General features: G+C 38.4%; 1 protein-coding gene across 1 annotated transcript in view; it reads right to left on the bottom strand.

The window, feature by feature from the left end:
- EPHA6 (EPH receptor A6) overlaps nt 1-17334 on the bottom strand; it is a gene marked incomplete at both ends in the record, with an annotated part of 451179 nt that overhangs the window by 79574 nt on the left and 354271 nt on the right. Inside the window, one exon of the mRNA XM_083361258.1 lies at nt 1938-2067. Within this exon, the coding sequence (XP_083217384.1) occupies nt 1938-2067 (130 nt within the window). The remainder of the gene's footprint in view (nt 1-1937; nt 2068-17334) is intronic.

Raw genomic sequence — 17334 nt, 5'->3', positions numbered from 1 at the left:
TGTTATTAATTAGATGATGTAAGATGGGGAAAATAGATAACTTTTAGGAAATAGAACAAGATTATATCCAAATAGATAAGATGTGTATTTTGCATATTAGATTCTGTTATGAATTGAGATAAAGGAAACTTTGGTTACCTAAAACTGGAAATTATAAATATTAAATGTTAAATCTGAATATTGATGGGAAACTAAAAATTGGGAAAAACCAATAACAGGACATTGATTGAATGTAAAGATTGAATATAAAAGTAATTAAGATATGTATAAGCTAAAAATTTATTGATAAATATAATAATGATGTTTTTATTTAATTGATATAATAAGAACTGTATTAGCTTACATATGAGATAGTAGATATTAAGGGAAAAAGAGAGGAAATATTTGAGGTTCTAGATTGAGATTTGTACTAAAGATTTTTGTATGTTACTGAACTGTTGATTAACCCAGCCACCACCTTGCTTTTTAAATACCTAAATGTAAAATTAGAAAATTCATAAAAATATTATTTTTTTAAAAAGAATTAGACACGATGTTTCTATGACAGGCATGTCAAACTGCCGGCCTGCATCATGCCAAAACCGTACCACCCCATTGCCGGCAATGGGGAAAAAGTCACGATACATCATGTGATGTTGTGAGTTTGACATGCCTGTTCTATGGCAAGACAGAGGATTTGTTGAAGTCCAGCTTGGGATATATCAGTTAAAAATAAATAGGATTTTGAATTTTAAAAATCCAATTATGTGCAAATGGCACAGTACAATGTGATAGTCTGACTTCCACTACATATATCTGTATGCTTGCTAATCTGCTTCATAAAACTAATGGAGAAGCCGAGGCAGATTTTTTTTCAGGATGCTGCACATAGTATAGAAAGATGAAATTATATTGCACAACTAGGAACCATTATAATATACTGAACAGGCTTTTTTTTGGTAAGCTGGAAGTAAGTGAAGTTCCATTTCAGTGGGTTTATTCTAAATGTGACTAAATAATGGGCCAACTAACTATTAGTCTGTTCTGAACTTGCCAAATCACTGTTCTTGTTTTCATGCGATGCTTTCCATTTGGTACATTGGCTGAAGCAGCCGGTCTAGAACCAGGAATTTTAGTGCTATCTTAGGCACATATGCCAGTTAGATGAATCTGGACAGTCACTCTCCGTTAGATCTAGGAAGAAGGCAATGGCAGACAGTTCCAAAAAATGTTGCCAAGACACTTAATCACCGGGAGGTAACACTTTTTAAAAAACAAAACAAAAAACCCTTGCGTTATCATCTGAAACTACAAAAAAAAAAGAATTTTATTTGGTGATGAGCATTTATTAATGTAACATTCTATTCTGAAGTGTAATTATGAAATACAATTGCCAGGAAACGGTTAATGATGTTATTATTATTATTATTATTATTATTATTATTATTATTATTATTATTTTATTGAAAAGTTTTACAATACATTTTATTTTTAACAAAACCAAACCCCTCCCAACCCCCTCCCCTCTCCCCAACCCTCCCCAACACCTCCCTCCCTTCCCCCTCCCCCCTCCCCGACTTAAATGGCATATGAGACTAGTGTGAAAAAACAGAACTTTTCAAGAAAATTGTTATATTTCACTATTGAACTACACTGGGAATTGAGTCATAAAAGAGCCAAGGTTGCCTACCCCTGGTCTAGCCAGTTACCTTTTTTTTAACTGCATCATATTAATTTGTTTAAAACAAAGAAAAAAAATGCCTCTCATTTTTAAAATGCTAATTTGGATTTTATGCACTTTTTTTACTCACTTTGATGTAGAACCTAGGTATATTTGTCTAACCTGTAACAAAAGTGACATACAAAATGTCTGCAAAAAAGTATATTTGTCCCCTTCTTCTGGTCCCATGACCCCAAATATCTTAAAAATGGGTGCTTTGAAAATTTATATTGAATACCTACCGGAGAAAATCCTGGAGGGTAAAGATCCTCCCCCTGACAAAGGATGCGGGGCTGCAATGTTATTTAAGAATCCTTCCCTCAGGAATCTTGGGCAAAGAGACTGGAACCCAATGGCCGGGAATGGTCCTTATGAAAGATAAAAATTGTCATTAATTATAGGCAGTGATTTTGGTTGCTGAAAAGAAACTGTTTCCAATAGAGACAGAGCATGAAAATATGAAAGTTTAATTATTAATTTACAACCAGTTGTATAATTAGCTCATGTCAGTCAAACAGATATTACTCCAAGGATTAAGTTTCATTCTGTTGCCACATTTTAATTCAGGAAAATGTGAGATTTGGAGAAACATCTTTTATTGTTATCAGCTTGGTTAACTGTATTTTTTGTAGTTTTTCATCTATTTTATTTCCCATTTTTTGTTTTTTTCTATTTCTTCCTGTAAAATTTATTAAGATAAATAAAAATGAAAACCACATAATGCTAGGCAAGAAACCATTTACCAATCATGCTAGCACTGCTGACAGATTTTATTAGGCTAAAGCAAGCCAATACATTTTCATTTGATGCAATGTATGAATTCATATTGTAGATGCCATTCATTAAAAGCTCTCCAATCTTTACCACAGTTTTCCCCACTTATAGATAAATCTGTTAAACAGGCAAGGTCAGAACATTTTCAGTGATTGTAAACTACATTTTCAATTTGGTTTAACATACCAATTTCTAATCAATACTTAGAGCACAATTTGGATATTATGAGAAACCAGGAAATCTTCTTATTGTTATATCATACTGTAAAAGGTTGGAACAATAATAATCAGAAGAGTTCATAGATTCTGCAAACATCAAAGTATTAATAAGGCCCGCTAATGAAAAATGGTATACAGTTTTGTACATATTGAAAAGTCACGGATAGTAAACCATGAAAATAATCTTTGCCTGACTATTTGAATTGAGTGAAAAATACAGAAAGCCATATTTATGTATGCCTTATTTGAATTTAATTATTACTATCCGTCATAGGGATTCCCAAATATTCTGTATAATTATACATTTGGAATTTTGGAAACACTTGAAAAAAATTAAATCTAATAAGACACTGCATAACATTTATTTGGAGACATTGCCAATGATAATTTGAGCAGAAAAATAGGTTTTTTCCCCTCTATTGTACATGCTACTTAAGGAAACTGTAAGTTCACAGTCTTCTTACTTTGTAGGATTTAACTCTCCTTGTCTACCTCGCAGAGTTTGATTACAAAACTTTCAGATGCTTGTTGTTATGCTTTTAATGATTTTTTTGTTTTTTATTTTTTGCAAATAAAACCTCTCACATTCCGTTCAGTCTGGATACCACCATTGTTGGAGAGTTAATTATAGGAGGATTTGGTGACTCATTTTGTTAGACTGAATCAATTTGCGATTTCCAAAGATATATAGGTTGATTGTTTGGAGCAGTAAATTCCATCACTTATCCATTAGATCTTTACCCAATTTGGTTTGTAACTTCTAGGTGACAGGTTATTAGAGATACCTTAATTTCCCTGATTGCCTGATTTATATTTAGTAGTGGGTTGAAAAAGGGATAGTAAATTGAAACTGAATTCAGACATGTCAGAGGTGTTCATTGTGAATGGGTGTATTCCACCGAGGTAATAGACATTGTTCTTCTGAACTGGGCTACAATTATCCTAGAAAGAACAGATGTTCACATGGGGCTTTTTCTGGATTCAACTGTCTCTCTGGTTGCAAGAGTCAGGAGTACCCTTTATCAGGTTTGGTTGCTACAACAGTGTGTCTTTTCCTGCAACAAAATGACCTTAATACTGTGAGCCACATACCGGTAACTTTTAGATATGACTACCATAGCACACTTTATATGACTTTTGTATTTAACGTGAATATCTCAATTAATGTCAAATTTAGCAATGAGGTTGATTTCTAAGAAACTATGCTGTAGTGAAAATATAGCATTGCACCTATTTATAATTTGTTTTAGCAAAAAGAAAGTGCTAGTTAAGTGGAAGAATTCTATACGAACTCATATCCCTGATCACTGAGATCATATTAGCAGGCTACAGTGCCATAGGCTCATCTCATAATGTATTGAGCTTTTTTCTCTTTATCTGCCACAATTCTTTGTAACCCACTAAGTTAAATGGCTCAATCTCTTTATTCATTTTACAAAAGCCTTTTAGCCATTTTTAATTATTGATTTTAATTTTATCATGACTGGATTAATTTTCATTTGATGTTTTACAACTGTAAATCACCAAGAGGCAGTATAAATCAAATGAAAGAAATAAAGAAAGAATATAACAGCAAAGTCCTGTAAGACTCACATTCCAGTGTTATTGCAGTGTAAAGGACGATGATTAATGTAGGAAAGTGCTGGAATGCACAGATTTAAAAGCTTCTATTCAATATTAGATGCCTATGTCTTAACCAAAAACATGAAAGAGGAGACATGGGAACAAAATTCCACATTAAGGGTAATTTACATTACAGTCTAAACTGCTAGTTTGTCACATTGTTCCTGGCTGCTTCTGAAGCTTATTTCATCAGTTCAGATCTGGATTGCAGTTCGCTGGCAAAGATGTCTGGCTGAAGATGTGATTGGTTGTTCCCTTATTAGTAAAGATAAATCTTCCCTGTGACAAAGATCTGTGTTTAATCAAATACTGAAGCTCATGATATTTTTCCGTAATTCATATATCAGAAATTACTTTGGTGAAGAATCTTGAAATGTGTCATTTTTAGAAGAGAAAGATTGCCTGGTTTAAAACCAAAAGATGAAAGGCATGGAATGTCAGGTAGGCTTTGAAATTTCATTAATTAGACTATATTTTTGGAGAATTTGAACTCTGGACCATTAATCTTAACTCAGGACTTCACCCCTGACTATTTTGATTCTTTGTTCAATCTAATCTTTTATTCATAGACTTCTACTCATATTTTTTTCCTGCCAATTATGGGTAGATGTGATGAAATTACATTATTGTCTTCTCTACAAGGAGAAAAATTAGAAAAGCAACTTTTATTTCTAGAAAAATATAAGGCACTTATTTTGAATTTAAAATTATTCTTTTTATTAATTGAGACTCCATCCTATTTTGAGTTTTCAAAGACAAAATCAATCTCTATGAGCCAGATTACTGTGTTTCCCCTTAAACTGAAAATTGATGGCTGTTGCTGATTTGATGGGATTTATTCCATCCTGTGCAAAATCAAATCTGTTTTGGACTAAATCTAGCATGCTGGAGATCAGTTGACAGGGTCAGTTGATCTCTTTTTGGCATAATCTTAATAGCCTTCATTGATCAAGTTCATTAAGAGTATTGTGAGACTAAGTTATTGTCTTTCTTGGGTGTGCTGGTGAGGCTTCGCCAAGCAGTTCCCAGCTGTCTCTTTGATTATCACAAAGAACTTGGTATAGAAAACTATGGGCTAATTAAAAGGAATATTATAACACTACCATTTCCGATCTTCAAATATCTGGACAGCTACCAGAGGGTAGCATAGAATATAGAAAATGTAGAGATACAGTTTTGATAGTCCTGAGGAAGATCTGAAAGATTAATCCACTGTAATTGTATTTGCACAATATACATGTATAAGGCCAGACTATAGCAGTACTTGTTCATGTCACACCAGCCGTCCATTTTTTCTGACACTTACATTTCTGCACCAGTCATATTAGGTAGGGTAAAATAATTACTGTGTGAAGAATGGAGAGAAGTGAATCTGGATTATTTTCCTTTGCTATATAACCTTTAGCCATTTCTTTTAGAAGGCTCAAGGATAAATTGTATTAAGTAGACATTTACTTCTGGCTAAGAGTAGATTATATGGCACTCTCTGAAATCAATCATCTGACTCATTAATAGGCAGTTTCTTAGGTTCCTGGGAACTCTTTGTCTACAGAATGTTTATGTTTAGTTGATCAGCTGATAGCCTTAAAAGTCACAGAGTATAAATATTTCACATTTAACAGCATTCAAATTGTAGCTACATGGTGACATCATTGGCAGCATAGTGAATGTCACACTACTTTCTTTTTGTTGTAGATGCCAAAAACTATCCTATTTTATCTACCAATATCCAGCAACACTTATCAAAATGTATTAGAAAGTTATCCCCACTGAACCCAATAGAATATATTTGTGTATAAACAGCCACATTCTAATTTTAGTGCCAAAAGTATTTAGAAAAAGCAATAAGAAATTAGGAAAATGGGAAAGGTGCCATTTTGTGGTTGTAAAAAAAAAATCAAACAAACCTATAATATTAATGTATGATTACATTAACTGTAGCAAATAAAGGGATAATAAGTTGTATTGTTTCTCTCTGCTTAATATTAATAGGCATAAGGTACAAGGCTTTTTATACCTATGAAATTCTTCTCAAGTGGAATTATGATTTGGACAAATGAAGGAATGAACAAAATGTGACTCTCTACAAATCTTACAGTGTTATCAAGCATGGCAGCAGCTTATGAGACCATTTGTAAGTCTTCCCAAATATCAGGGAAAGCCCTATTAATCAGTCTAATTTTTTAATGAAGAAATTCATCTAAAATGACTGCCTATTGATTACTTTAGAAAACCCCACTTGCAGATTGTACTGATGTTCACTTCTAATTGGGGGTTGGGGTGGTGAAGAGGAAATGCCAGGAAGTTTAATAACACATTTTGCTTCCTCTGGCTTCTGCTTCCATTATTTTCAAGCTGAACTGCATGTTTGTTCCTCAGAGACAGCTAACACCTGCCTCTCATTATAATCAGGAAAGAAGCAGGTTCCTTCATCTTCATGAGATGCAATTTTGCAGTGATTAACAGAAGAAAAAAAATCCCAGGAAGAAAAATCAACTAAAATATAATTCATTTATATATTCCAAAGTTTACTTAGGCACAGTGACAAAAAGTAATGTTAGCTTTATGTAAATTTAGAAACACATAAATGGATGATGAATTGCTGAACCTCCTTGCCTAAGCATTATCCTTTTTTTTGGTACATAATCTGTTTCACTTCATACGTTCAGAGTGATGCATTCATACCTTCATTTTATATATACAGGCCTTTGTCTTGTTTAACAAATCTATTCAGGGCCATATTAGTAATAGCTTGAAAATATTTAGATAACAACAACAACAAAAAAAACCCACCAGCAAACCTTCCCCTCATAAAGAGCGACTTTGGTTGTCTGATCTTTCCCTGAGCCACCTTAAGCTGTTCCTAACCTAAAGCTGGAGTTTCTCCCTTATTCCTTTACCAAAAAGGTTTCCTTTGCCCATTATTTTTGTTTTATCAATACATGGCTTCCTTCCTTTTTGTCTAGGTCAGGATCCATGACAATAGATGCAGTCATTTCACCTCTTCTGTCATTATACCTACTTATAAATGAACAACACTTAGGGGAGAGTCTTGAATCCGAAATAAAGAAAAAGAGTTAAGTTTTCTTTCATCTACTGCTTCTAAATTTTTATATTTCTACTGTACACAATACTACTATGCAGTTAGAAACATAATTTGGTTTGATACTCAGATACAGTTTACAGCCAAATACAGATAGGTTTGCTATAATGACTAAGTATGCAAAGGGGAAGATGTTTTTGGGAGGGACAAGGAAAGCACATAGAGAAGATACATCAAGACTGTATATTCTCCAAAAGGTTGCCCAAGACCTAATGGTCATACTAAATAAAGCAAGAGGTGCATATAGCAGGCAGCAGCAACATAAAAAGATGAAGGTGAAGATTCGTTCTCCAAACTTGTTGGTTGGTTTCCAAATGTTTCATTACCAGGCTAGGTAACATTTTCAGCAGCGTTTAAGGGATGACTGTGTCAGTGCTCTTCTGTTTATAAGGGCTTCAAGTATGGGTTTGTCAAGTGAAGGTCTTGTGATGGGTCAGGTGTGAGTCATCAGAGACAGGTTTGTGATGGGTCTTGTGATGGGGAGGATACTTCAGGTCAGGGTTGGTGCTGTCTCCTATCGGCTGTGTAATTGAACCAAAGATGAAAGAAACAATGTAATCTACAAAATCAACTGTAACGATTACAACCACTTCTATGTGGGACAAACATCATGTCAATTAAAAACCAGGATCCACAAACACTGGCTAGCAGTCAAATGCCACGATCCCAAATCCTTAATCGCTACCTACACCAACACTAAACAGTTCAATTGGAGCAACACTAAAATCATTGGCCATGCTATCACTCCATAAGCAATTCCATCAACAGATACATTGATCTACAACCACCCTATGTATTCCTCAGAATCCAAATCAACTGCACAGCCAATAGGACACAGCATCAACCCACAACCAACCCACACAATGAAGATGTTACCTAGCCTGGTAATGAGACATTCGGAAACCAACCAACAAGCTTGGAGAATGAACCTTCACCCTCATCCTATACCCAAGCTACAACTATTCACCACTACTGTATTGCATAGAAAGATATTGGAGGTGAATGATAATATAAGTGACAATGACTAATGTTGTGTGGGAGAATGCAAGGTAAACCAATCCTGTATTTTATCAAGAACACTACATAGAAAAACAAGTTAAAATTGACAATGGTAAGAAAGAAAATATAATTGGTCTGAATAGCTTCAGAAGCAGCTTCAGCCGTTCCACTATTTATTCATGACTAACCATTCTTCAAATAACCAAAATAACACTAATATAAATTAGCTTCATCAAATGAAGCACACTAAAATAAAATTGACTATATTATTGATAGAAGAAAGTTGAATAAATAAGTTGAACAGCAAAGAGATGGCCAGAAGCTGATAGTGAAGCAGATAACAAACTGCACATCTGCAAGCTCTGAGTTAAGCGAAAGTGGAATAAAAGAGTCAACCACTTTCTGCAACATGATCTTGAGAATGTGATCATAATTTTTGACTTCAATACCAGGAATTATTTCAGAGGAACTCTGAAATATAATCAAATAAATTGTAAAGGAAGAATGTGAAAAAAGATTGCCAAAAACCAAGAAATGGAAGAAATCAAACACATGATGTAAAATTGCCAAGAAGGCAAAAGAAGACAAAGCCAAGACAAACAAAGCTGTCAGGACCATGACAAAGAACTTCAATTCACTGTTAGAAGAGACAAGAAACATCACTACAATATCATCAGCAAAGACATTAAAGATGGAACCAGTAACAGAAAGTTTTCCAAAAGATTTAAAAAATCAGGAGGTTTCAAAAATGAAATCGGATAAATGCTAAAGGATACCAAGAGACTCCTACAACTGCTTCAGAGAAGATAAGGCAAAGATAGAAGGAATATAAGGAAATTCTGTACATCAACTATCAACACCAAAGATATTTAGAAGACGTTCCTTATATGCAATAATCTCTAACAGAAGAAGATGAAATTAGGATACCATTTTAGTGATAAGCAAGTCAGAAGAGTATAAAAATTAATGAAATCATCTGTCATGCTCTCTTGCTTCCTGGACTTTGTGTTCACAGTCAAATGCATACCGTTCACTCTACTGCCTGAGATTGGTCAGTGCTGTTTGGCTGCCGAGGTCTGGCCAACACTCAGTAGCCACCTATGCTGCAGCCTTATATCCTGGTCAGACCTTTCCCTCCTACCTGTTAGGACTGCTCCATTAAGACTCAGATTATTCTTTAAACTGATTTTGCTTTTTACTGCCATTGTGACAGCAGTGTTCTAAGTCTGGCAAACAAGGCGTAGCATGGTATAAGCCAAAAAATACTAAATTGAATGCTCATTGCTTGGCTGCTTATGACTTCATGCACATAGAAGTGGGTTGAAATGAGCATAGAGCAGTTATTATACAAATATAAAATTCATTCTTCAACTTTATCGTACAGATTTTCAAATAGTTAAGCTAAATAGTTATTGCAACACCTCCCTGTCTCCTTCACTATTTTTGGCTATAGAACTGAAAAAAATGCCTATCCTAGCTCATCCAGCAGCAATAACAAAAATAATCCTTTTTTTCCCATTCAACAATCAGAATTCCAAAAATAGACAACAAAACATATACCGAATGAAAACAAAAATAAAATCAGGTGAAACTCTAATGTCGTTACGATCAAATGTTGAATTCTGCAAACCATAACAGAGAATTTTAGCACATAAAAAGCCACTATGTTAGCTAGAGAGTAGCAACTATACTATAGATAAAAAGTTAATTTAAATGATTATAAAGTATAACTGTGCATTTTTATAAAATGAGTAGTGCAAGGGAACATGGGTGATAGAATAAATGGTCCTTTACCACAATGAGAAAATCTTAGTGTGTATAAGGTTTTTAAAAAATCCTCCTCTATAGCAGCTATTAAAATATATTAAAATGTACTAAATTAAAGTTTTTTAAATTTGGTGACAATTATTTTTATTTATTTGTTAAATTTATTTACCACCTATCTCGCCATGGGACTACTCTAGGTGGCTTACAACAATAAAAAGAGAGAAATGAAAAGAGTGTAAAAAAATAAAAGTAAAATAATATAATAATAAAATAAACGAACAAGAAAACAATGAGAATTGATCAATATGATAACAAAAAGATGGACAGCTGGACAAAGCAAGGTGGGAGGTAAAGCCTGCCATCAATTCAGTGGCCACATTCAGGACTCCCTCATTTGGTCTCCAGGCCAACTGGCAGAGCCATGTCTTCAGGCTTCTGTGGAAGGATGGGTGGGGCAGATCTTATCCTAGAGGCTAGGATTTCTCAAAGAGTGGGCACTGCAGCAGAGAAGTCTGTTTTTCTGAATCCTGATGGTCAGAGTTCTTTGACCAACGGCATCCATAGTAGGCCCTCTCTGCCAGGTTGAGTAGGATGGGCTTGTCCTAGAGGGGTGAGATGGTATTTTAGATTTGTTGCCAGTCTTTTAAACAAACAACTACTCATATATACACGTTTAGGAAGATTGATCTAGCTGCCCTTCCAACACCATATGTTAACATATTTCTTAAGCACTGATATTATATATTTATGACATAATCAGAAAGGCATCTTGTGAAATTCTAGAATACTACAGTTCAAAGCAATTCAAAACTATTAGCCAAAATGTAAAAAAAACAAACCCTCATGCATCATAGAAACCTTAAATACATTCCAGAAAAACTACCATGTTTCCCTGAAAGTAAGACCCAGTCTTACTTTCTTTTGGACTCTGAAGTAAGCACGAGGATTTACTTTTGGGTAGAGCTTACTTTTTGCTGGTACCAGCAGGCCACAAGTGCGTGGGGGCAGGGCAGGGCCGTGCATGGGGTGGAGATGCAGCTTACTGCCACAGGCAGGTGAGTGGGGCACATGCCTTTCCTGTGCCAGGCCAGTACCTGCAGCCCCAGGGCAGCTGTGCTGGGTGCCGAGGTGGGGGCAGCCAGGCTGATGCTCCTCCAGCTGGAGTGGGGGGGCTTTGCCCCAGGGATCTAGGGAGGCCACCTTCCTGGCCTGGCCAGGCCCACCTAAGAGGTGAGTGGAGAGGCAGCAGCCTACGACTAAAGCATCAGATGGAGCGCCGGAGCGTTGGGGAGGGAGGGTGCTGAAGCAAGTGGGCATCCTGCCTTCAGCACACATGCCGACTGCCTCTTCCCCATTGAGGTGCCACACCACCAACCAGATGCTCTTGCTTCCCCCAGGAATTGCATTTCTTTGCTTAGCTGACTTCCAGCCCCATCCTGTTTCTCCTTCACAATCTGCCGCCACCACGTGCAGAGAAACAAAAGAAGTTTGTGGGGAAAAAAAGGTAAATCAATAAATTCCAACTTCTGGTGGAAAAAAAAGACCTTGCAAAGTTGGAATTGATTGATTGATCTTCCCCCCCCCACAAACGTCTTTTGTTTCCTTGCATGTGGCGGCGGCGGATTGTGAAGGAGAAATGGGACGGGGCTGGAAATCAGGTAAGCAAAGAAATGCAATTCCTGGGGGAAGCAAGGGCATCTGGGCAGTGGTGTGGAAAGCTCTCCTGCTCCATGGGAAAGGGGCAGCCACCATGGGTGCTGATGGCAGGACACCCGCTCACTTCAATACCCTCCCTCCCCAAGGCTCCGGTGCTCCATCTGACGCTTTGGTGGTTCTGTGGGCAGAACTGCAAAGAGGACCAGCTGAAAGCTCCAGTAGTCTAGTTTGGGAATGAAAGGGAAGTCATTGGACAGGTGAGGGGGAACCTGCTCCACTTGTTTCGTAACCACTTTCACCAATTCTCTATTCTGTCAAGTTCAAGAAAGGGATCGTGGAGGGCTCTCAGGTCAAGAATCTTACAGCTTTCTGTAAAGAGAACAGGTTGGATTTCCGTATGGTCCAAAAATGGTGAGCAGAGTACAAGGTCAGCCAAAAGGTGGATGAGGGAAATGCCAGGAAGTGAAAGTGTGGAGCAGGTAGGCAGCCATTATTTCCTGAACTTGAACACAACATCTGTGACTGGATTGCTGACAGGAGAGCAAAGACTTTGGTTGTGTGCAAGCATTTGCTATTGCACTGGCACCACAATTAGAAATATCCGCAGAACAATTCAAAGCATCACAACACTAGCTGGATGGCTTCCTTCACCGATATGAACTTTCTCTAAGAAGATCAACAACACTGTTCAAGCTGCAGGATGCTGAACTTATTAAACGTACACTTTCATTCAAGTCCTTTGTTGGTGGCATCGACTTTTCAAAGTACCAGTTGTCAAAGATGATTGCCATGGATGAAACTGCAGTGTTTATGGGCCAAGCATCTCAAACAACAATTGATCAGAGGGGTGCCTCATCAATCTACATTTCCTCCACTGGTTATGAAAGTGCATGTGTTACCTGCATTTTGGCAATTCATCTGGATGGAGCAAAAGTCCCACCTCTAATCATTTCTACAGTAAGGGCAAAAGAGATAAAATTGAACATGTTTCAAGGATTTATGTTCTTGAAACTGGAAAAGCCTGGTGCTCACAAGCTATGATAAGGAAATGGGTTGATTTAATGCTGCCACTTGCTTTTGCGAGGTGGGCAAAGAGATCTGCTAGTCTGGGATTCAGCCAGCACTCATTGTGCAAAAGGTATGAAGAAGTTCCTTGGAGAGAGAGGAATCGACCAAATAATGATTCCTGCAGGAATGACTGCCTATCTCTAGACTCTAGATATTGCAATAAACAAGCTATTCAAGGACCACTTGCACAGGAAAATTGGTGGCTACCTTGAACACAGAATGGAGAGAAATCAGCATGGGAACTTTGTGAAGCCTAGCCTGCCAGAGGTCGTACCTTGGGTGAAGCATTCATGGGATAAAATCACTGACAGCTGTGTTGCCAATGCACTACAAGCAGGCTACATGGACAAGAAGTGTTCATTTAGGGAGACTGCTATTGCTGGACATGAGAGATTGGGGCCAATGATTTTAAAGGAATTGGAGTCTCAAGAGGTGAAGGCCGGAATTTATGTTTGGGAGAGTGTGAAGATGTTTCAGAAGATGACATGACTGTTTTTGAATAAATAAATGGTTGCTGTACATCACCATCATGGTTGTGGTTGCGATGGGTCAAGTGTGGGTTTGGGTTGGGGTTAAGCATTGCAGTTGCCCTGGGTGGAGTGTGGGTTAGCATTGGGGTTAGGCATTGTTGGTTAGAGATGGGAAGGCCTGGAAAAAACCCAGAAAACTTGTGAAAAAACAAGTTTTTCCCCGTTTGTTTCCAAATTGCTTTGGTTACAAATGAAAAAAACTGTTTCTTCCCCACCCAACTTTTCCCAGTTTTTTTCCTAGGGCCTCCCATCTCCTGTTAGGGCTGGGGCAAAGTGGGAGTTGGGTTACTATAGACATTGGAGGTCAGATGGGGGGATCCAACAAGCCTCATGGCAGCGGCATTGGGCACGATGCACAAGATGGCAAATGGCCGTGGCTGGCGGCAAACAGCTGTTTGCTACTGTGCGCATTGCACCCAATGCTGCTACCATGAGGCTTGGTGAATCCCCCCCATTTGACCCATGTGCCTATATACCAGTTCCTTACCGCCATCCGGCTTGTTCCACAGCTTCATGGCTGCAGCATTGGGTGCAATGCACGAGGTGGCAAATGGTTGTTTGCTGCTGGCCACAGCCCTTTGCCACCACGCGCATCGCACCCAATGCCACTGCCATTGAGGCTGTGGAACAAGCCAGGCAGCAGTAAGGAACTGGTACACCATGGGTCAGATCCTCCTCCCCCATTGGCTTTGCTTCGTTGCAGAGGCACTAGCATTTTTGTCCCACTTGTGTCTATGGTAAAACTAGACAGAATCAGCGGCTGTCCGTCTGCATAGGCTCTTGAGTGGGGCTTACTTTCGGAAGAAGGCTTATATTAGTCTCACCCCAAAAATCAGTTGGGCCTTACTTTTGGGAGAGAGCTTAATTTTTGGACAAACACGATATGTACAGAGAAGAAAAAATGCAAAGGGATCATCATGAATTACTATTATGTTCATCTGACAATACAGTAACGTAATACAAATGTTATCATTTACAGCACTCTTGGTTATGGCTACAAGCTTTCTATTGTTTATAATATTTGCTGCCTTTCAAGCTATTACATGTACATTTGATTTTAGTGAATTTATAGGAGGAAAAAAGTTGAGCCCTTTGAGAGCAAAACATATATACACACACACATATATAAATATCCTCATATTCTCAGGATTTGAGAAGGAATGAATCTCTCTTTAAAGCAGGGGTCTTCAACCCCTGGTCCATGGACCGGTACCCGGCCTTGGTCAGTTAGGAACTGGGCCGCATAGCTGGAGGCATGCAGCAAGTCTGCAGGTGTTCTGTTCCAGCCTACGACCGGCCCTGTTGGAATGTCAGCGACAACCCCTTTTTTATATTTAATAGGCTGGAATAAAGCCAACCAAATTTATTTGCAAAAACTAAACGAAACAGTTCAAAACAGAGTTAAACAAATAAAGACCGAGACTATATCAGAAGCTCTTCAAACAGTTGTCTTCAGCAACCAGCACCTCCCACACATTCCCCTTTTAAACAGCAGTCTCAAGGTGTGGCTTCTTTTTGCCTTCTCCTGAGGTGCCTCATTGCTTTTCTTTGTTCAATTCTGCTTGTCTGCCTCCTGCTTTGAGCGTCCCTGAACAAAGCCAGCTGTGGATTGTCTTCTTCCAATCTTTCAGGCTCACACAACTGGGTCTGAGGAGGAACAAGATGGGAGGGGCCTGGCTGAGAGCTCTGCGGTGCATCAGAACTTTCCTCTGCAACCAAAGGTTCTCCAAACCCCTCCTCCTCCTCTTCAGAATTGTCCGACTCAGCTGCCGAAACCACAGGCTGACGCTGAATCACAACAGCAGGGGTCTGGGAAGGGCAGAAGAGTGGTAGGGCAGAAGCCATTTTGCTCAGTGCAAAGGTTCTTTAGAGGCTGCCCTTGCAATTGGCTTGCAACATCTTAGCTCTGCGTCCTTCCTCCTCTTCCTCCTCCTGCTTCTTGTGCTATCTCTTCTTCTGCCTCCTCCTCCTCCTTCCTCTTCCTGCTTTTTCTTTCTCCTCTTCTTCCTCACTTTCCCCCTCCCCAGCTGGGCCCATTCTCCCTTCAAACAAGTCTCCAAGTTTGCAAGACAACGGTGCGCCAGCCCAGCTTACAACCGGTGGCTTCCCCAAAACCTTGTTGGAGGGTATTCCCCTCCCAAGGTATGTGTTTATGAGGGTGCTTTCTCAGGGTGCAAATAGGGGCAGGGAGAAGCTACCTTTCACTGTAAACACTGCGTCTTCAAGGGAATCTCTCTGTCGTTTGCACCTTTTCTAAGATAGCTGAGTTTTTTTGCTTTTGTTTTGATGCTGCTCCAGGTGCCTCACGTTTCGGCAATTTCCTGCCTGCTTTTCGTGGTTCAATTTGGTGTGTGTATTTGTGTGTGTGTGTTCACGCACCTTTCTTTGTGCAGCTCTCAAGTTTGCAAGCCAAGAGTGCTCCTACCAGGCTTGCAATGGGGGAGGGGGAGGGGGAGGGGAGAAGCTACATTTCCCCTTAAGCACTATGTCTTCAAGGGACTCTCTCTCTCTCTCCCCCTTCCCTCCCTCTCCCTCTCCCTCTCCCTCTCCCTCTCCCTCTCTCTCAATGTGCTGGGTCTTTGGTTTGGTTTGCTGGAAGGCTGAGTTTAGGATTGTCTCTTTTCCTCCCCACTTTCTTAGAAGCAGAAAGTCACTGGTATAATCTAGTACAATGTAATAATAATAGAAATAAAGTGCATTGTTTATTTGTTTGTTTATTTAGAAAATGTAGAATAAATATAATGCACTTAAATTATCCTGAACCCTCCCCCCTCCCCCAGTCCATGGAAAAATTGTCTTCCTGAAACCAGTCCCTGGTGCCAAAAAGCATAAATATCCCACTTATTTATGAACAAAAACTGTAATTGATCTAAATTCAGCAAATGAAGTTCATTGCAAGAGCTCCCAAGAAAAAAAATGTGAATGAATCCCAAGTGTGTTCTGTCCTCAGAACTTAAATACTTTTTGTGTGTTTGCTGCACTTCCTACTTCATGTGAGTAGCTACTTGCTCCTGTTATTAAGCACTGGAAGCATTTTTTCAGCATCATATATAAGAAATCCTAAAGAGGTAGAATGTCTTCAATAACTGCTTATATATTATCCTGGGTATATCTAATGATGCATCCCAGATAATATTATTGCAGTGTTCTGCAATTAAATCTTGCTCAGCTTTGCCAGTCCATAATGAAAGAAGAGGGAGTTAGGCATATTCAATTGTAAGGATCAAGCAATGCTGTTAAAAAGATTCATGACTTTCATTTAACCAAGGGTTTTTTTTGGCAGTGGTTTGCATTGTTGATAATGACCTCATTAATGGAATCCTTAGAGTAAAATTATAAATATAATATTCTGGAATAAAAACAATTACTGAACAATTGCACCTGGCTGCTTTTGTAAAGTGAAATATCATTTTTTAGTATTTGTGAAATTATGAAGTTCAGGGCCACACCACTTTATATTTTCTACAGTATTAAAAAGTTGGCGCAATGAATTATAGTAGGATCTAGGGAGAATTTTACATCAGTCCTCTTATTAGCAAACCAATAGATTTGTGAATCAGGTTAGATTTTGAGCTATGTTTCATTGGGAAGGCATGGTACCTAAATGAATCTATCGTTCGGATGCCCCTTCTTGAACTTTTTGGTATCTCTTCTCTGTTGCCATAGGTGTTTCTCCCATAGCCCACCCCTGCATCTTCTCAGGAACACCCACAGCTGCCTCTGATCATGCTACTAGTCTTCCTTCTTGCTATTACCAACATTTCCCTGTTACTATTCCCAATCTTTCTGTCAGCCTGCCTACCTTCATGTTCAACTGTATTGTTGACAATGCTATTCAATTTCATGCAGAATGATAAAAGATGTGTGTAAGTTATGTAAAACAAAATAACAATAAGC

The sequence above is a fragment of the Vipera ursinii genome, assembly GCF_947247035.1.
Source record: "Vipera ursinii genome assembly, chromosome: 4".
Classification (NCBI taxonomy): domain Eukaryota; kingdom Metazoa; phylum Chordata; class Lepidosauria; order Squamata; family Viperidae; genus Vipera; species Vipera ursinii.
This window is presented reverse-complemented; position numbering and strand designations above follow the sequence as displayed.